At 43.0% G+C, this 21174-nt stretch overlaps 2 protein-coding genes across 9 annotated transcripts in view; one reads left to right on the forward strand and one right to left on the reverse strand.

The window, feature by feature from the left end:
* The window catches only part of ccdc187 (coiled-coil domain containing 187), a 35039-nt gene extending 20660 nt beyond the window's left edge, over positions 1–14379 (forward strand). For 2 of the 6 annotated variants that reach the window (XM_051662346.1, XM_051662349.1), the window contains 8 exons: positions 7070–7148; positions 9196–10392; positions 11803–11918; positions 12296–12373; positions 12456–12584; positions 12869–12963; positions 13051–13139; positions 13237–14379. In XM_051662346.1, the coding sequence (XP_051518306.1) occupies positions 7070–7148; positions 9196–10392; positions 11803–11918; positions 12296–12373; positions 12456–12584; positions 12869–12963; positions 13051–13139; positions 13237–13400 (1947 nt within the window). In that variant the 3' untranslated portion in view covers positions 13401–14379. Of the gene's footprint in view, positions 1–7069; positions 7149–9195; positions 10393–11802; positions 11919–12295; positions 12374–12455; positions 12585–12818; positions 12964–13050; positions 13140–13236 lie in introns of all 6 variants that reach the window. The other 4 variants (XR_007893785.1, XM_051662347.1, XM_051662350.1 and 1 more) reach the window with 4 other exon arrangements.
* A 203-nt stretch (positions 14380–14582) lies between these two features.
* On the reverse strand, positions 14583–21174 carry LOC127420476 (tumor necrosis factor receptor superfamily member 9-like). Of its 3 annotated transcripts, none has more exons than XM_051662799.1 (9): positions 20396–21174; positions 19983–20127; positions 17711–17830; positions 17438–17575; positions 17265–17337; positions 17010–17082; positions 16885–16919; positions 16620–16762; positions 14583–16327 (listed from the first exon to the last, which is right to left on the reverse strand). In XM_051662799.1, the coding sequence occupies exons 2-9, from the start codon at positions 20119–20121 to the stop codon at positions 16197–16199; spliced, it is 852 nt and encodes a 283-aa protein (XP_051518759.1). In that variant the 5' UTR covers positions 20122–20127; positions 20396–21174; the 3' UTR covers positions 14583–16196. The 3 variants fall into 3 exon arrangements, with proteins under 3 accessions (XP_051518759.1, XP_051518757.1, XP_051518760.1); XM_051662797.1 differs by having other exon boundaries at positions 16620–16760; positions 16884–16919; positions 17006–17082; positions 20396–21169; XM_051662800.1 differs by lacking the exon at positions 20396–21174 and having other exon boundaries at positions 16620–16760; positions 16884–16919; positions 17006–17082; positions 17438–17541.

Consider the following 21174-nt stretch of genomic DNA (forward strand, 5'->3'; position numbering starts at 1 on the left):
ACATACGGGTATAAAAGGAGCTGGTATGCAACCACTCATTCAGATTTTCTCTTCGGAGCCGAACGGTCATGCTCATTGAGCTGAATACTACTGCTCATTTACCTCTGCTGGATCTGACGGTGCATTTCAGCGGCTTCTCCCCCCTCTGCACTGGTGCACTGCAGAGAACGCCCCTGGGCGCTTCGGCAGAAAAACTAGAGAGTATATTTTCTGAAAGAGCATTTTTCCCCTCTAAAAGAGTATATATTTCTCTAAAAGAGCACACACACGGAACGTCTTTTTAAAGATGCTTTTCCGATTGTGTGTTATTCCTGGTTGTGCTCGTTATCTCTCACCTTCTAACGGTCACGAGCACTGTCTTTCGTGTCTGGGCACTGCTCACGCGGAGACAGCTTTCGTGGATGGTCACGTTCTCATTGCGTGAATATGTCCATGGCAATGTTGCGGTCGCGGCTCGCCTTTGTAAGAAAGCAAGCCACCCCAGAGGCTCCCGCCTCAGTCCTTTTACCCACAGGTATGAGGACAGCGCGGCTAGCACTGGGGGCGATTTGGGGATCCCAATGGGACCGCCTCCACCGGGTATCCCCCTGCGGACCTCCCATTCCCCAGCACGCTCGTCTGCCCTGATTGAGCTTCCGGGTGAGTCTGCCGGCTCGTCTTACGGCGAGTTCGACCTCTTATTCGGAGCCTGCAAAAGTGATGAGCTCTCGAGCACAGCATCAGAGAGCGGGCTAGTCCAGTCGGTAGCCTCATCTGGGCTCCTCCCTTCGGGGTCGATTGCCCAGTCACTGACGCGGAGATGACAACATGCTTTCCCGGGCAGCCGCGAGCGTCGGTTAGAGTGGATTTCACTGCTCTTCCCTGAACCCTCGCGGCTCGGTGATTGGTTCCTGGGCTCGCGGCGCTGCTCAAAGCCACGCCCCGCCCCCGTTCCTTTCTTCCCGGAAGTGCATGAAGAGCTGACAAGGTCGCGGGAGGCAATTTTTACTGCCCGGTCCCGATCTTTTCAGCTTCCCTGCTCTCACTACCCTAGATGGTGGGGCGGCCAAGGGCTATTCGGCAATCCCCCGGTGGATAAAGGCGCTCGCGGTGCACCTATGCCCGCAGAGCGCCGCCACCTGGCACGGGTGCCCAATGCACCCGTCCAAGGCCTGTAGGTTTACGTCGTCTCTGACGGCCAAGACCTACATTGCCGCTGGACAAGCCTCCTCCGCCCTGCACGCCATGGCTCTCCTGCAAGTCCGCCAAGGTGCTAAAGGAACTGCACGAGGGTAGTTCCGCCCCGGGATTGATGCAGGAACTGCACCCGGTGACCGACCTCACTCTCCAAGCGACGGAGGTCACGGCGCGGTCTCTCGGGCGAACGATGGCCACACTAGTGGTCCAGGAGCACCACATTTGACTCAACCTGGTCGAGATGGGTGAGGCCGACAAGACACAATTCCTTGCTGCCCCCATTTCCCTGGCGGGCATATTTGACGACACCGTCGAGGACTTTGCCCAGCAGTTTTCGATGGTAGAGCAGTAGATGGATGCTAGCCGGCATATCCTGCCCTGGCGCGGCTCAAGATCCCGCACCCCGTCTACTCATCGCCAAGGGCGTCCCCCTGCGGTGACTGCACCGGCTCCACCGAAGCCCGCCCCTTCGGCCCGGCCCCGGCATGAGCCCACCGCAGGAAGCAGACGCCACCCGTCTCGCAGCCGCCCAGAACCCATGAGAGGCTTCAAAGCGCCCTTGAGACGGGCGACCCAGGGACAATGAAACCCGCTGCTCTGGAGCTGGTAAGCAGATCTCCATCTTTTTGTTACATTTCGCATTTAATTGCGCTGCATGCCCAAGTGGCTGCAGTACTCAAGAGCTCAGCAAGAGCGGTTCCCTTGTTCCCTGGGTCACATATCCGGTGTGTACGGCTGTTATCACGACCACCGTCCACCACTCTATTTGGCAGGTTTGGTGCTCCAGCAGCGGTCTCCCGCCCCTGAGCGCTCAGCTGTGGCACAAATCCGCCCCCGATGTGACAGTCTCCATGGGTCACGAGGACAGGCCTCTTCCTCCCCCATCCCAGTCTGTTCCGGGGGTGGTCACAAGGAGCCAGGTAAGTACTTCGATGTCCTTAGACTCAGCACGGCCACGACGTGGTGTGGCACCTCGAGCTCCGCCCTGCCGCGAGGCCCCACCTGCCGGTACATCCGATGACTTTGTCCCTTTGGTCCCCCTTGTGCGGAACTTGGACGCATGGCTTGCGCTTTGCAATCGGTCACGAGGGCTGGTCTGGACTGTCCGACTCGGCTGCGCAATTCACTTCGCCGGGCATCCGCCCAGGTTCAGCGGTGTCCACTTCACCTTGGTGAAAGACGAAAACGCTGCTACCTTGCGCGGAGATCGCTACCCTCCTACGGAAGGGCGCGATAGAACCTGTTCCTCCAGCCGAGATGAAGAAGGGGTTTTCCAGCCCCTACTTCATCGTACCGAATAAAGGCGGTGGGTTGAGGCCAATCTTGGACCTGTGAGTTTTGAACTAGGCTTTACACAGACTCCCGTTCAAGATGCTGATGAAAAAACGCATTCTGGCGAGCATCCGGCATCAAGATTAGTTCGCGGCGGTAGACCTGAAGGATGCGTACTTCCATGCCTCGATCCTTCCTCGACACAGACACTTCCTGCGGTTCGCGTTCGAGGGGCAGGTGTATCAGTACAAAGTCCTCCCTTTCGGCCTGTCCCTGTCTCCTCACATCTTTACGAAGGTCGCAGAGGCTGCCCTTGCCCCGTTAAGGGAGGTGGGCATTCGCGTTCTCGACTATCTCGACGACTGTCTAGTCCTAGCTCACTCTCGAGATGTGTTGTGCGCACACAGGGACCTGGTGCTCTCACACCTCAGCTGACTAGGGCTTCGAGTCAACTAGGAAAAAAGCAAGCTCCTCCCGGTTCAGAGCATCTCTTTTCTCGGTTTGGAGTTGGACTCAGTCTCCTTGACAGCGCGCCTTACGAACGAGCGTGCCCAGTAGTTACTGGCCTGTTTGAAGGCGTTCAAACAGGGAACAGCGGTTCCACTGAAACTTTTTCAGAGGCTTCTGGGGCATATGGCATCCTCGGCGGTGGCCAACCCGCTCAGGTTGATGCATATGAGGCTGCTTCAGCACTGGCTCCAGACTCGAGTCCCGAGACGGCCATGGCGCCACGGGACACACTGCGTGGCCATTACGTTGGTCTGTCACCGTCTTTTCAGCCCTTGGACTGACCTCTCATTCATACGGGCAGGTGTTCCTCTAGAACTGGTCCCCAGGTGCGTCGGGGTCATGACAGACGCCTCCAAAATGGGCTGGGGTGCTGTTTGCAACGGGCACGCAGCTGCCGGCCTCTGGACGGGTCCGCGACTGCATTGGCACGTCAACTGCCTCGAGTTGTTCGCAATTCTGCTCGCCCTGCGGAGGTTTCGGCTGTTGATCCAGGGCAAGCACGTGTTAGTTCAGACAGACAACACGACAACGGTAGCATATGTCAACCGCCAAGGTGGTTTGCATTCTCGTTGTATGTCACAACTCACCTGCCGTCTCCTCCTCTGGAGTCAGCAGCACTTCAAGTCGCTGCAAGCCACTCACATCCCGGGCAACCTCAACACTACAGCGGACGCGCTGTCACAACAGATTGGCCTCATGGGAGAGTGGAGACTCCACCTTCAGGTGGTCCAGCTGATTTGGAGTTGATTCGACAGGCACAGGTGCACCTGTTCGCCTCCCAAGAATCCTCCACACTGCCCGCTCTGGTATGCCCTGACCGAGGCCCCCCTCGGCATAGACGCGCTGGCACACAGCTGGCCCCCTGGCATTCGCAAATATGCGTTTCCCCCAGTGAGCCTGCTTGCACAGACCCTGTGCAAGGTCAGGGAGGACGAGGAGCAGGTCGTCCTGGTAGCACCCTACTGGCCCACCCAGACGTGGTGCTCGGACTTCACGCTCCTCGTGACAGCTCCCCCCTGGCAAATTCCCCTGAGGAAGGACCTTCTTTCTCAGGGAAGGGGCACCATCTGGCACCCGCGCCCAGACCTCTGGAATCTCCATGTCTGGCCCCTGGACGGGACGCGGAAGACTTAAGCTGTCTCCCACCTGCGGTGGTTGACACAATCACTCAGGCTAGGGCTCCCTCTACGAGGCGCCTGTATGCCTTGAAGTGGCGTCTGTTCGCTAAGTGGTGTTCTTCCCGTCGGGAAGACCCCCAGAGATACGCAGTTGGATCAGTGCTTTCCTTCCTGCAAGAGAGGTTGGAAGGGAGGCTGTCCCCTTCCACCTTGAAGGTGTACATTGCTGCCATAGCAGCACATCACGACGCAGTCGATGGTAAGTCCTTAGGGAAGCACAACCTGATCATTAGGTTCCTAAGAGGTGCCAGGAGGCTGAATCCCTCCAGGCCGTGCCTCGTTCCCTCATCGGACCTCTCTGTAGTTCTTCAGGGTCTACAGAGAGCCCCCTTTGAGCCTTTGCAGTCAGCCGAGCTTAAGGCACTCTCCTTGAAGACTGCCCCCCTGACTGTGCTCACTTCCATCAAGAGAGTAGGTGACCTGCAAGCGTTCTCTGTCAGCGAAACGTGCCTGGAGTTCGGTCCAAGTTACTCTCACGTGATCCTGAGACCCTGACCGGGCTATGTGCCCAAGGTTCCCACCACCCCTTTAGGGACTAGGTGGTGAACCTGCAAGCGCTGCCCCAGGAGGAGGCAGACCCAGCCCTGTCGTCGCTGTGTCCGGTGCACGCTTTACGCATCTATTTGGGTCGCACGCAGAGCTTTAGAATCTCTGAGCAGCTCTTTGTCTGCTTTTGGTTCACAGCGGAAAGGAAGCGCTGTCTCCAAGCAGAGGATCGTCCACTGGCTCATTGACGCCATAACTATGGCATATGTCGCCTAGGGCATGCCGTCCCCGGTAGGGCTACCAGCCCATTCTACCAGGGGTGTAACGGCTCCATGGGCCCTGGCCAGGGGTGCCTCTCAAACAGACATTTGCCGATGCAGCAGGCTGGGCAACACCCAACACCTGTGCAAGGTTCTACAACCTCCGGGCGGAACCGGTTTCGTCCCAGGTAGTGGCATGCAACACAAGTGGATAAGCCCGGGATAGCTGGCCAGGTGTATCGCTTGCACATAGCGCCTTCCACCTCCCTTGGAGCTGAAGACGTGCGCCATTAATTCTCAGTAGTGTTCACAGACTTTGTTCCCTGGTTGACTTCCTCCGAGCCCTGTGGCAGTCGAGTTTTCGGAGAGACTCGCTGCCGGCCCAGTACACGTGCTAACAAAGAGACCTGTTCTGGGGTGGGTGCTCCGCACGTGGCGGTTCCCTGTAAGGCTAACCCCATGCAATCTATATCTTCCGCTAGTTCGTTTCCCTGCTGGCAAACTGCATCTTCCTTGGGCAGAGCCCCTCTGCCCCAGTCTCCATGTTTGTAGTAACTCCTCCCCCATTGGGCAGGATCTACCTTGAAGGCTCTCCACATGGTTGGAAAGACCATGTGACATGTTCTTCCACTTAAATATCCCCCCCCCCCCCCTCTTGGGGCAAGATGTGGTCTCCGCGGTGTCTTCCCCTTGGGAGGGACGCCTCCCGACTAGACCTGGCGGCCCAGTCGGATAATCCCCCTTCTTTTTTAGGGAGTGGAAAAAGAGAAGGGGAAAAGAGGCCGCGACTGGGTTAAGCCTGTCTCTATCTTTGGGTAGTTGACTTGTCCCCAAAAAGGGCCATTCGACACTCATAACTGTGTTGGGGGAGGTTACGTGTCGACCTGGTGTGCTGGCTATGAGGCACACAGCAAGTCTGCCCACCACACACCGCCAGTTCACGTAACACAGTTCAGCCTTGTGGCGTTTTGTATAGGGACCCCTAGTGTCACTACATCGACACCAACGTCGAGTAAGTGACAGATAGGGAACGTCATGGTTACTGGTGTAACCTCCGTTCCCTGATGGAGGGAACGAGACGTTGGTCCCTCCTGCCACAACGCTGAACCACCCGCTGAAATGGCCGGACCTTATATCGGCACCTCAGCGTAAAACCTGAATGAGTGGTTGCATACCAGCTCCTTTTACACCTGTATGTCCGGGGGAGTGGCATGCAAATACCACTCACCAATTTTCATTGGCCTTTTATCAAAGACCATAGGTGTCTCGGGCTCCCAAGAGTGACCCCTGGTGTCACTGCATCGACACAACGTCTCATTCCCTCCATCAGGGAACGGAGGTTACACCAGTAACCATGACGTTTTATCTTTTATTTTGAAATGTTCATATTAATTTGTTCCTGAGTTGTTAATTACCATGACACTTAACAAATTGTTGAGTTTACGATATTGGTCTGCACTTCCATATTCTGAATGAAGGCATTTCTGTCCTTTTTAACCATTGTTGCTTTTTACACCATTTAATTAAACAAAAGAATAGGAACATTTTGGTACAGATATCAGTACATGTTGTATAAATAGGTAACCGTACAGTACAATCAGTAGATGAGGTATATTTCACATTGTCATTGGAAAGTCGTTAGTCATTGTGGTCAGTTAAGAGATAAATTGGGTCCCCTGTTTGCTAGTTTTGTTGCAAGCAAAGCTTGTAGCTGTTTAAAGATTCTGCATGGTGGGCATTTTGCTGTAAGAACAGGCACGTCTTTACACCTTTGATACGTCAGCGTGGAAATTCCCCCACTGACGTGTGCGCAGGCTGCCGCTGTGCTGGCGGGCTAAGCGAGTGTTTAATGCCCACACACAGAGCTGAGTAAGGGTTTCTTCTCAGTTTCCCTAGATGTGTCATCACTGAATAACTGTCAGTCTTACCTATCAATGTAGCATTTTTAACTTTAATCTACAGTCAATTTTGCTTGCCTTGTTCATATTTACAGTATGTTAAAATTATCTGTAAAACAAAAGTGCTTATCTTGACTCCACTCTTTCAGTTTTGAACACTCTCTCAATAAACATTGCAATGTCGTATGAATTTACACAACAAAGGTCATGTGCATTGAGAGTTTATGCTGATTATGATCTGTTACTTATGTCTATTATGATATGTCTTCTTTTGTTTTTTTTTACACAGGAAATAGCAAAAAGAATACAGGAAGAGGAAGAGCTGTGTGTAAGACACAGGAGCTGTTACCAAAATAAAGATGATCGAGGTAAAATACTCCTCTGTAATGAAGTATCTTTGGTTTTCATGTTGTTATTGGACTGTATTGCTGTTTTATTAAATGCTTTGTACTGTTACAGTAGGGTAATTTCTGTTTGTGGAGAATTGCAATAGATTCAGTACTTTATATCTATTGTGAAATCAAAGTAACATTGTAGACAGTCAAACATTGTGTCTTGTTAAAATCTCACATGCATATTCTTCATCTAGTCAAAAAGTTGTTTCCCATACAACATCTTACTTGCCTGAAGTAAAAAAAAAAAAAAAAAGGGTGATGTTGACACCTTTGTGTGCCTTTCTATTTAAAAGTGAAACATTCAGGTCCTTCTAGGCCTGTAGTGTAAGCATTCTGTCCTTCCCAATTCATAAATATTTCATTACATCCCCACAGAAATAGTACATCATCTTTTGTACTGCGTATCTTTTGGAATGCGCAATGTAACTAATTTGGAATTATTAATACTCGAACACTCTCTATTCCTGCAAAATTTGGAAAATGATGATGTTAGTAAACTAAAAATTAAATGAAAATGGATTTGTAGATGTGATGTGTCTCCATATGTATTTTTCAATGCATCCATGACACAATAATACAATTAGTCATAACAAGCTGTTTTATCAGCATAATAAGCCCAACAAGACATGACATTTTCTGAAGTGATGACTATACCAAGATGATGTCCAGTTTACTCAGGTTCTGTGGTTACACCACCTACTGTATATTGTTTTATCATCTGTTGAGGTCTTACAATTAAACCAGGTTTTCTTTGATGGTGTAAACAGAAGTGGAGATGAATGACAAGCCTTTGAGTTTATTGGCCCCGTTCATGTCTACAAGCTCGATGGTTTTCCCAGATCTTTGTTTTGCAAAACAACGCCAGTCAAGGCCACTGAACCTTTACTGGACAAAAGCACATGTAACTCGCTTACGTACTAACCGCACCCTAAATACAGTGAAGCTATCTTTTAACTCTGTTTGTCATTTAATCCAGTGATTTCCCAATCAGAGGTACTTAAGCATGATCCAGTGAGCACTTCATTTAATAATTTTACTTTTTGCTTTGTTAAACTTGTAAAACAGGAGAGACAAAAAAAATCACAGACTGGAATATCTAACCCTGTTTAGTCATGATTTTGTCCATTTCTTTTTTTGGGGGGGGGGGGGGGTTCGTTGTAGTTGTTTAAAGAAATAAACTGTTTATTTGTATTAATAGCAATGCTTATGCTTAATGATATCCAGTATAATATGAGTTTAAAGGAACACATTTCTGGTTTTGTGTTTATTAAGGGGTATTTGAGCCTTGTTCATATACACTCACGAGCACTTTATTAGGAACACCTGTACACCTACATATTCATGCAATTATCTAATCAGTTAATCGTGTGGCAGCAGTGTAATGTATAAAATCATGCAGATACGGGTCAGGAGCTTCAGTTAATGTTCGCATCAATTATCAGAAGGGGGTAAAAATGTGATCTCTGATTTTGACTGTGGCATGATTGTTGGTGCCAGACAGACTGGTTTGAGGATTTCTGTAACCGCTGATCTCCTAGGATTTTCATGCACAACAGTCTTTAGAGTTCATTTAGAATGGTGCCAAAAACACACAAAAAAACATCCATTGAACGGCAGTTCTTTGGACGGAAACGCCTTGTTGATGAGAGAGGTCAGTTGAGAATGGCCGGACTGGTTCGAGCTGACAGAAAGGCTACGGTAACTCAGATAACCACTTTGTACAATTGCAGTTAGCAGAATAACATCTCAGAATGCACAACACATCGAACTTTGAGGCGGATGGGCTACAACTGCGGATCATACTGTTCCTAATAAAGTGCTCAGTGAGTGGACAAAAAGCATTGGGAAAACACTGATTAAATGCATGTCTTAACCATTAATTTGTCCATTTTAGTTCTAAAGAGTCTTCAAGAGCTTCATGGTCATTCTCACATTTGTTAACTGTATTTTACTCGGCACCCTGAGTTCTAACCATTCCCCAACCCCCTGCTTTGTGTGTGCATGGTTGACTTTACTAAAGAGTCTACAAGTGTTCCTTCACCACCGTACTCACCTTGGCCTGCTCACACTCCTCACACTGAGCATCAATACTACCACCAGCCTCCAAATAGAAGGTGGCAGCACTCCCCCTCACCCACCTACTCAGACTCTGAGGAGGACCTAATTAAGAACAGTAGGCCTAAAGTCGTAACCAATAGGATCCGAATGTACAGAGACTGCAGACAAACTGTAGGACAGCAGAGAAAGCTGGTCAGCTCCAGTAGACCTTCAAGAGCTCATTTAGAGCAAGATAAAAGGAGCACGACCAGCCAAAGCAGCACTGTAAGCAGGGCCACAAACCTGTCAGGTGGATGGGGTGATGTCATCATGCTCATTAAAAACGACTTGAGCGAGCAAGGCTACCTCAGTTACAGTTCTGAGGATGAACTCTTTGAACCTGTCTATAAGCTTGAGAGAATACTGAGACAAAAGCAGCAAGTCTCAGATCAGTGTCGGCTAAGTCGCCACAGCAGTGTGAGAGAAAATCATAGCAGAACATGGCAGAGAGAAGGTTGTAGTCGTAGGGTGAGTTTTAGGGACAGGGACCAAGTAAGACATGTTCACTTCCTGGACGAAAGGAGGCGGTCCAACAGTTATCATGGCAATGGTTATGGGCCAAATGAAACTGCTCACAATGACACTAGAGAGAGGGATGCAGCGATGTTAAGGGACAACCACACGCATCCTACTCTGTTGGATAGCCAACTCCAGACTCAATCTAAGGGTTTTCAGCGTAACAATTTAATGCGACGTAGTTACCATGGTGATATCAGGCTAAGCATGAGGACATCGGTGCATCAAGGAACCAGAACAAGCAACCACAATGATTCTGACTTGTTTATTAGAGTGAGACCTTCAATTGAGTCAAGAACAGGACAGTTGATGGAGGTGGAAGAGGAAGGTCTAGGTAAATTGAGAGATGAACTCAGAGGCAGAAACCAGCGGCAGAGAGCTCACTCATTGGCAGAGGAGGAAAAGAGTATAGAAAGGGACCGCAGGCAGTACTGTGGGGAACATAGGGTCAGGCGAAGCCAAAGTGAGAACTGGCAGATCTTTGAGGAAGAGGGATCGAGCACAGATGTGGAGGGGTTGGAGAGGGAGACCAGAAGGGAGGAGAGATGGATGGAGAGGCCACGCAATCTCTCTCAGTCTTGCAGTGACCACTCTTCCAGAGCAGGTAACCCTAATCTGAGCCGCCCTTTGGTTTATGAGCCTTTCTCTACATCTGTTCAATACTTTTGAATCACCTCCAATCAGTAAACAAGAACTCCTGCATTCCTGCGTGCTCACTATGCAAATTTCTGGGGTTTGAAAATAATTTTTGCTTTTCTGTATCTGGATCACTCCTCCAGTCAGACTAGATCTCATCCTTCTCTTTTGCTATCTCTCCTAGAAAAGCAATACCTCGCCTTGGTTTTTCTCAACTTTGTCCTGGTGTATTAAAGATTTATTTTCTATTTATTGTCTTTTGACTTGTTTTGCCTCTTGACCCTATGTGTAAAGAGTACAACATTTCTCCTCTTTCCAAATGTGTAAAAGGTGCACTCAGTAATTTTATTGGTCTATCCACATGGATGGGATCACGCAAACACAAGAGTTTGCATGATCCTCGTACTCACGCATTTATGTGCAGTCAGCTATGATTAATTTATACATTGAGCGAACTAGAGGTTGACCAAAAGTGGATTTTGCCAATACTGATAACTAAGGTGATGGCCGATATTTATTTATTTATTTACTTATTTATTTATTTTAAAGCGATTTACAAAATGATAAAAAATTACTTAGTGTTTTACTTACCATGACAGACACAGACATTGAGGCTACAACAGTCCAAATTAATAAAATCCCAAAAATAATGTAGGACTAACCATAACCAAGCCACAAATACACCAGGGACTCTTATTTTGAAATTACAGAAATTTGGCTCTATTTGTAAGTATTTACCAAATGAAGCTTTTTATAGCCTATATATACACCAGATGAAGAGTTTTGTATGTGTATGTGTGTGTGTGTGTGTGTATGTGTATATGTATATACAGTATATACAGTATATATATATATATATATATATATATATATATATATATATATATATATATATATATATATATATATATATCACATCACATCACATCACCATATGAGGTTTATTGATGAGCAATAAAAAAATTAGGAAGTTTAAAAAAAACTATCGTCAAAGATCCAAAGATCATAGATTTTTCCCAATAACTGATAGTTCCAAAAAGCAACTATCGGCACCGATTAATTGGTAGAAACTATATAATGGTCTATCTCTAGAGGGATCATTTTTGACTTGTCATGTGATATTAATATGGCGGCCCTCATGAGTAAGCCCAACTCCATGTAAAATAAAACTGCTTTTATTATGCTACTTAAATGACTGGAACGTTTATCTCATGTGATGTGTATTAATTTCTTTAGGTGTAAATCGTTTTTGAGGGAAATAAATTGCAAGAGTGCACCTTTGAAGGTATTCTACCTGCAGTTTACTGGCTCTGAAAGCCCTGGATCAAGTCTTGCCCTCACCGTGGCTGGTTATAAATGTGGCCTTTTCCCCTAACAGGACCTGCTTTTAGGAGTGGAACAGCTGCTCTTGACTTGGGGGAGCTTGAACAAGTGTTGTTGGATGAGGAGCTAGCCCTCAGGCTTCAGGAACAAGAAGAGAGATTGGCTACAGAGGTAAACTTTTCTTACTGATCTTCGATATATGGGATGTTGAGCCATAGCATCTTTCCTGTTCCTCTTCCACCCTCTTCTCCCTATCATTTCCTATCCTTTCTCTGCTAGGTTACAAATAAAAGTTGCAAAAATAAAACGTAAAGGCAAAGTGTGTAGAATCACCAAACAGAATTGCAAAAGTGTCTTTTTTTCCCCTCTGCCATTGCCTCAACAATTCCATCTCAAAAACATAGTCCTTCCTTGAACTCACCGCATTGGTTGAGCGAATGTTGTTATGGCTGGTGCCATTTGGTGCCACTAGTGGTGCAAATTCCACACTTCACCTTTAAAAAATGTAAAATGTGGATGCTGCAGTGGGTTATTCCTTTCTTTCGCAGACTCCACAGGGTGCCTCTCCTCTTAGTAGGGTCTGTCCAGTAGGAGACTTCAGAGTGGCACAGGTTGCTCAAGATGAGGTGAGCACAGCTTGAAAGTTTTTAGAGGACTTTCCCAACACAGACATGGCCAAATCACTTATGTTTTTGCTTTTTGTGGCAGGAAATTGCACGTTTTATTCAGAAACAGGAAATTAAGGCTAAACAAAGGTCTCGTGAGCTGGACCCTGTGGAACCTGGGCGAGAATACAGGGAGAATGTGAATGACAAGAGAGCAGTATGTGACAGACAGGTAGCTGCACTTTTAGGTTGACATATATTATTTACTCATTACTAGTTACCCAAGAATTCCTCTGTGCAATTGCTTGTTCACACACATTTTTGGCTAGCTCAATGTGATATTTATCATTTAACATCTCCTAGCAAACTGGTTAAACATGCCTTTGGTTGTGCTCATATGTATTGGTCATGTGATTCATTGTATTGCCAAATGTATTCTTTGGAAATACTGATCTTTTACATGTAGCAGTACAAAAAAAATCAAGAATACCAGATGTGTGAATTCTGCTGTTTGAGATACAGAGGGAGAGGCAGGACTTTGAGGGACTTCAATCCCCGTTTGAGGACTTCACCCAAGATCATCAGCTCTCTAGCCCTGTTTCCATGGCAGCGTAAGTCACCATCATCTCTCGGTTTTACTGGAATTATAGCTCATTTATCAGGTGATAGCATTTAACCAATCTCTGCTTTCACAACAGGCCATCACAACCCATCAGGAATGTTGCAGAAGAACTAGACCCCACCTTTCAAAGAAAGGAGACCACTGAAACAGGGCTTACCATTAACGGTAGGGGCTTTCAAGATGCCAACAATTCAAATAACACAAAACAGCTTGCATATCAATTGGATATTGTCAGTATAGTAATCATGAATTGTGTTTTTAGGTCCCTGTCAAAATCAAACTTCCCAACAAGTAGGTTTGTTAAACCCTTTGGAGGAACCTACTTTTGTGGCACCCACGAAACGACAGAGTGACAAATTGGGTCGAGTTAAGACCAAGGAGAAGAAGGAAAATGTGAAACAGAAAGAGAATTGCAAGCAGCAGTGATGCTTGACATATTAGTGAGTGCAATGAACTGCAACAATGAATTCATATTCATAAAAGATAGAAGGTAAAAATTTGTGTCCCAACTGTTTGGGGCTTTCCAGTCTTCTGCTTTCTCCAGCACTTGTGGGAATTCTGTTGTAATCAACAAAGTAAGCTTAACTTATAAGCAAAACAGGGACACTCCATCCAGATAATGCAACTGTTTACAGATAATGTAGCTATTTATCAGTGTTGATGTAATTTTGTTCAGTATCTCGCTTCTTTTGGTTTATTTGTTGTTTCAGTTTTCTTTAGCAGCTGGTAATGGGCTAGTACATCACCACAGAGGGAAAGCTCCCATTGGTACTTCTTAGCAATACATATTGGACTTTTTGGTTATATAATATTATTCTATTATTAAATAGAGTTGGCATGTGGTTCTGTGAACCTCTCTGGAGGTTTTTTTTTTTTTTTTTTTTGTTCTGCGTAATTGTTGATCTTTGAGCAAGCATTCTTTTATAAGCATCCTTACGCTGAATTGCAGGACCAGTTTCTCACTTGGGCCCAAAGTGTTACTATCCACACATTTCTATTTGTCTCTTCATTATTACCAAATATTTCATAAAACATTTGAAACAGATACCACGAAACTGCCATTTTGCAAAGACAAATCATACATTTAATGTTCTTACTATTTAGTTTTTTGAGAGAAGGCTCAGGCTTGGGGTATCCAGCATAGTTATAAAAGGCTGGAGGAAAGAAAATTATTATATGTATTTTTATGTTGATGCTTAGTGGAAATATGTTTCCATGTTATCCAGTTCTGTTATAACAAAATGATGGAAATAATAGTTAGGAATCATGAGTCAATGTATCTTCATTGCCTGTAAGTTAAAAAAATAATGTGCTTTGTACAGATGACACAAATTCTATATATATAATATGCATATCTTTCTTGATGTGTATCATCACTACCAATAAATAGTTTTTACATACAGCAGCAGTATTGTGGATTTTCTGACTTGAATTGAGACAAGATGAGAGGTTAAGTCTTTCCCTATTTCCAAATTCAATATGCAAACTGTGGTAAGCACCATCGGTACAAATGAGTTTCAATGAGGCAACTTCTCTTCTCATGAAATGAAAGTGTGATGTCTGGCCTACAGAAACAGGAATATTTTTATTTTGTAAGAGAGAGCTGTTCTTTGACCAGGATTTCAAATATATATATATTTATTTATTTTATTTTTTTTGGTGAAAATTATGAATCGTAAAAAGGATGAAACTCGTAAAAAGACCAAGATTAAAGTTACAGTTAATGTATTACAACATGATAACATAGAACAGTTTTGTCATGAGTTGTAACAAGTTACTGCAAAGGAGACATAAAAAAATAGTAAAACAGTAAAGTTACATACTGTAAAATGACACATTCACATTAAACAGGGTGACCTTGTTTGACTGTTAAAGACTGGAATGATGTCATCACATTGATTACCCACCAGCTGTTCCTCAACACCACATGTTTCTCTGGAGCCAATTAATGTAAACACTGATATGTAAGTTCTTGCATGTGTTTGCATGAGTCAAGATGTTGGAGGAACTGAAACTCGGAATTCAAGGTGATTCATTGCCATTCCTTTTAAGTGCCGAAGGTAAATCACGATACAGGGGGCTAGTCCTCAAATCTGGCCATTAGGGATCTTCCTCTGAGTCACCAGACAGTGTGAAGGATATTCTTGAACTAGATTCACCTTATCATCCTGATAAAGATACGTGTCCCTGCTTAAAGATCTTAGTTGGTATTTTCTGACATTTACGTTGTTCTTGCAGTGCCAGAAGAATGAGTCCATAACTGGTTCATTGACCTCTGTTCTACAAGACATTTCCCCAATAATCTAATTGGAATTTAGGAATTTACTTACAGGAAAATCCCTAACACATGGATTCTAAGGCCCTCTGGCAAACCTAATTACTGCAAAAGGAATTATACCTAAAAAAGCTGTACAACATACACTACAACACAGTGAAGTCTTTACATTCCATATACTTCCTTATGTACATAGAGTAATGGTTGAATGCACTAAATTGCACTTCCTACATGACAAGAACATGGTCTGACTCAGTGAACCACATTTACCAAGAATAGTCTCTCTGTTGATTCACAAATATATTATAAAGACTAGACAAAAACACAATAATGTTGAATAAAAACAGCCCAATCACAGGACAAATGCAAGTGCAGTAAAAGAGGTTCTTTCATGTAAAACAGTCTCAGTGCTTTTTCCATTTGGCCCCATAAATTAAAAAAGAAAACTGAAAAAAATACAGAAAAAGTGCTGTTTTGAACAAAAAAACCCACAATTGGGGAAGCCCACCAGGGTATTTCAGGAAGGTTTTGACTTGAAAATGTGACGCAAGCGCCAGTAGATTACGCCTACTCTCGCAAAAGTGTTGACATCGTCTGCTACAGAACACCTACGTTACTACGTTTCATGTGCTTTTGGAGAGGCACTATAGTTCTGACATTTAAAAAAAAAAATTACAGTAAAAAAAAAAAAAAAAATACTGAAAAAATGACTGTTAGCCATTACAGTTACTATACAACCTATTGTGTACTTCGGAAGGAATCACAATACCTTGGTTTAGTATGTGGCCTTTGGTCCCATTAATCAACCAATACAGCAGCTGGAATATACAGTCGATCAGTACAAGGGGTTTTTCACAGTGTAGCAGACTTTCAGTCTGGTAGTCTTGTTATTGCAGAATTTCCATCGCAAGAGCAAGTTAAGGAAATACAGGTGTTGTCCAATGAACTCACACTATGAGTTTACTCTCTGAGTCTTGCGTACTAATGGACTCTGAGCTGCCTCCTTGTTCCTGCTCGGGATGGTGGAAACTACAGTCCTCCTGCTCCACTATCATAATCCTGGAATCCTCTAAGAGCTCTAAAAGAAAGAAATTACTAATTAAAGTTCAGCAGGAACTTCTTTAATAAATATTCTTGCCTAATTATTGTAGGTCAAAAACAGTGTCTAAAAAACTGGCAAAATCATCAATTCACACGTCTATGTGTAGTTCGTCCAAATGAGCTGCAAATTCAGCGAACATTTGCTTAAAACTGAAAATTCTATCATCTACCGACTCTCATGTCAATCTAAACTTTTCTATGACCTTTGTCCCATGGAAACCAAATAAGTAAACATTAGACTGGAAAAATGGACAGCTTTTAAACAGTACCTTGGTCAGGTGAATCAGTTTTCAGGCTCTTCTCTGTTTTGTTTTGTGCCTGTACACATGCAACCACCGATGCAATGATACAGAGGACACCCAACCCTGCCATCCCTCCAGCAATGCCAACTGGAAGCCAGTTCATTTCATCTAGAAAAAGCAAAAACATGTGTCTGCCATTGAAATTTGAATTTGAAATTCAAATGCAATATATTGAAGTCCTATTAAATGTATCATATTCAGAATCTTATTTTTATCCTCATTTATGTTTACCTTTTTTACTGACAGGTAAGATGTCTTTTGTAGGTTCTGTAACAGACACAGAGACATTAGATTCTGGGATAGATAGTTGTCTCATGTTGCTTGACATGCATGGTTATGTATGTTCTTCTTACCTACATCCAAATCCAATCTGCACTCATGGTCCTTTAATGCATCTCCTTTGGTCACCAAAATCTGTCCCTCTGGACAACTAGAAAAAAAGAAAAAAAAGTTTGTTAGGATTACAAATGTCAGTTTTTTTGTACAAAAAAAACTAATTATAATACATGTATATATATATATATATATATATATATATATATATATATATATATATATATATATATATATATATATATATTTAAATTCAGATAAAATTTAATTGTACTCTACCTTTCTCTCCACGGTTTGCACATACTGTGGATTCTGTCATTGAATGTTCCATGTGAACATTTGTTGCATGATCCTGTAGGATTTTAAAAGTAAATATCAGCAAACAATTTCTTGCTGAACGGCCTGAGAACTTGACAAAAAGGTCAGGAATAGAGGTTAAATTCAATTCTTACGGAAATTGTTGGGCTCCTCTCCCTTCCCGCATTCCGTAACACAGAAAGAACATTCTTTGTTTCCACAAAGATAACCCTTCTTACATCCGCACACAGTGTCGCTGCTGATATTGCAAGGTTTAAGCGTAAACTGTAGATCTTTAAATGAACGCATTAAAAACATTCAGTGTGATGTTTAGCATGCAGCTTGATACAGGTAATCATTGGTACATCATAACCATTAATAATTATTAGCTAATCAAAGCTTTTTGCTGAGTTGTGCAGATCTCATACCTGTGCACTGTGTACATTTACGACAGGAATCGCTTATAGGATCGGTTGTGTAACTGTCAGGTTCACAGGGGGTACAGAGTAATTCTGGGTATCTTCCACATCTGTCCACCAAGCGGTTCCCTGTAATCAAAACCACAAACAAAAACTTTGAAACTTCTAACACACACACACAGTACAGATATGACTTCTGCAATTTAATAACTTTATACAGTGGGGTCCAAAGTCTGAGGCTACAATGAAAATCTGGGATTTTTTTCCTCATTTAAATCTGGAAATAAACATTTTAGAATTTTGACAGATTTAACAAAGAACAGCTATGATGTACGATGAAGAAATATTGAAGATTCTGAACTATTTCTTGGTCACCATGCTAACTCCTTTGTTTGAAAGGTCAGATCATTTGAACAAACTTGTGAAGTCCATGTCAGCCAGAGTGCATGCTGTCATTAAAGCAAATGGGGGGCTTACCAAATAAGAAATTGAGAAATACAAAAATTCAATTCAACTTTTCACTCTGATAATAATAGTAATGAAAAACAATGTATTAAATTAGAAAAATTCAAAATATAAGCATTTTCACTTGTGGTCTATATATACCAATATATGGTATATAAATATATACCATAGTATGTCTGTCTGTGGTGTTATACAAAATGAAATTAAAAGTTGGGAGTTCTTTAGAGTGCTTTTCCAAGATAACCACATTACAATTGTTAATATAACATTACTGCTCTGATATCTTTGTGTTATGTGGAATGATATGTCCAAAACAGAAAACATACTGTAATTTCTGTTAATAGAGACATCCTTTGAGTATCTAATCTAACCTGTAGATAGTATGGTAGTAAGTTTGAAAATGAACATTTCAGGCAAGCTATACAGATCTTTTATTCACAAGAAGATTGCATGGCACAGTTTTGCATATTGTGCAATGTCTTGGGACAACCCTGTGGGTGGATCTATGCATCTCTATGTGATGAGAGAACAATTCATGGATTTCCCTTTGAGTGCTAACCACATCCTTTTCATGTGGCTCTTTCAAAATCATCTCAGACTTCCTTCACTTGGTCACTAATGTGTAATTTTGAATATCTAGTCCTCTGTCTTGAATCTTTAATTATCCTTTACAAATAGGGCAAATTGTCAAACTATAACTTCCTAAAATTTAATTAAAAAAATTAAAATAATAATAATAATAATAATAATAACTTTTCCAAGAATATGACGGTATTGCAAATATCTAGTTAGATTACATAACGCACCGAAATCCTTTTTTGAATATGTAAACTATTTGAAATTAGGCACTTTCCACGAATTCGGTACACTTTGGTTTCCCATTAGAGGAACACATGATATGTTTCTATAAACATTAAATATCACATTAAATGTCCCTACTTGCAACCCTGTCAACCATTCTGGCTTAGTCTTTTTAATTTAATTTATTTATTTGGTAACACTTTAAATAAGGTTGTATTTGTTCAAATTAGTTAACTACTATAGTTAACATATACTAACAATGAACAATACTTTCTCAGCAGGTATTAATCTTGGTTAATTAAATTAAAGAACAAGTGGATTGTTATAAATTAACAAAGTTTGATAAATGCTTTAAATTTATATTATCTATTGTTAGTTCTTGAGACCTAATAGAATGTTGGTTAATGTATTAACAAACCTTGTGAAAACCTTGTTTTTATGTTTTATGTCCATTTAGTTTTGATGTTTACTTTTCACACAAATCAGGGTTTGAACTGCATTTAGACATATCCACAATGAATTGAAAATAAAACTTTCATATATTTAGTTTGACGTACTAAACATTTTCTGAAGGTTTAGCACACTAACCATTGGTTGAAAAGGAAAAATAGGGTGACCATATTCTAGTTTTCCAAGAAGAGGACACCTTTTTGGGGATTATAAGAGGCAATTATAATTGGCCTCTTATAATCGACCAATTGGTGTGCGAGAAGGCGGGACTTACAAAGAGGGGTTAAAGCAATGCAAATATGCAGGCACACACAATGAATTATTAGACCAGATGCACATCATAATGCAACTAAAGCCGAATCCCGGACATTTTCGCAAATTTAGAAATCCCGGCAGGACGCTTTTTTATGGTCCGAAAATGAGGACATGTCTGGGAAAAAGAGGACGTATGGTCACCCTAGGAAAAACAATGCTACATGTTTAAGAGTTTAAGGCCCAATTGTACCCTAATAGTGGAAAGTGCCATTAGAATAAGTAATGTTAATTGTTTATAAGTGTGTTGTACCTGGCTTGCATTTTGTGCAGCAGACATCTGGTACAATAGTCAGACTCCAGACATCACAGCCAGTGTTAGCACCTTCACTATAGGGCACTAGACTGGCCAAGAGCAAGATAAAACACAGTCTCTGGACAGCTACCAGCATGTCTTCCTATACAAAAAATAAAACAATTGACCAACTAAAGAAACTAGTAAATCTAAATGAATTAATACTAATATGTTTAATAATTATTCATAAATAATATAATTATTTCCAAGAAATACTTAAGTTAATTTACAGTGCATCTATCACTCTTTCCATTTAAATTGTATAAATGCAAAAGCAAAATATTTAAATGCAGCTTAATATTTTTAATACGTTAAAAGGTTTCAAATAGGATTCATATCAATGAATTGAGCAAAAATAAATTATCACTTACTTGTGTTTTCAGTGTTGTGGTCCTGACTCAAAGCAAATACGCACTATGATGAGAATTTCCACTTGCTCAAGATTTTAAAGATCACACAAATCTCGTTCCGCGTTGACGTCAGATTGGGCGTGTTTTGAGATAAATGCAGTATTCTCTTCCGACCTACACTCAGATGTCAGATACATGTAACTGCATTTTCACCAACCGCTGAGCTCCAGCGACACTAAGCTCCGCATTCTGTTTTCATAGGTTGCTTTTTTCACTCACTCACTCACTCTCTCTCTCTCTCTCTCTCTCTCTCTCTCTCTCTCTCTCTCTCTCTCACTCTCTCTCTCTCTCTCTCTCTCTCTCTCTTCTACAGGTTACTTCTCTCTGTTAACCTGTTCTCTTTATTTGTATCACCCTTAGTGGCCGCGCGTGCGTTTCCTCACACTTATCTCGCGCTTTGTGGTGTTTAGATACGAGAGATTGAAGAACATTTCAAAACAGAAGGCTCTGTTTGATGCTGATGTGAACGTTAAACTATGAATGCTTTATGGTAAACTTTATAATAGATAGTTAGATAGAGAGAGAGAGAGAAAGAGAGAGAGAGTGACAGACAGATAGATAGATCAATCAGACAGACAAACAGAGAGAGAGAGACAGACAGACAGAGAGAGAGACAGACATACAGACAGACAGACAGATAGATAGATAGATCAGACAGACAGACAGACACTTTCCAAATGACTCCTCAGCATCACCTAACACCCTGTCAACTCTGTGGCACAATGTAGCAATTATGACTT

This window comes from Myxocyprinus asiaticus, chromosome 29 (genome assembly GCF_019703515.2).
Source record: "Myxocyprinus asiaticus isolate MX2 ecotype Aquarium Trade chromosome 29, UBuf_Myxa_2, whole genome shotgun sequence".
Taxonomy (NCBI): domain Eukaryota; kingdom Metazoa; phylum Chordata; class Actinopteri; order Cypriniformes; family Catostomidae; genus Myxocyprinus; species Myxocyprinus asiaticus.

Bases quoted from the DNA above. Each gene is read 5' to 3' on its own strand.
- LOC127420476 (XM_051662797.1), bottom strand. From the start codon at position 20,121: ATGCTGGTAGCTGTCCAGAGACTGTGTTTTATCTTGCTCTTGGCCAGT. The intron at 17,338-17,437 runs GTAAGAATTGAA...AAAATCCTACAG, and splicing joins AGAGGAGCCCAACAATTTCC to GATCATGCAACAAATGTTCA. The intron at 16,920-17,005 runs GTAAGAAGAACA...TGTCTGTTACAG, and splicing joins CAGATTGGATTTGGATGTAG to AACCTACAAAAGACATCTTA.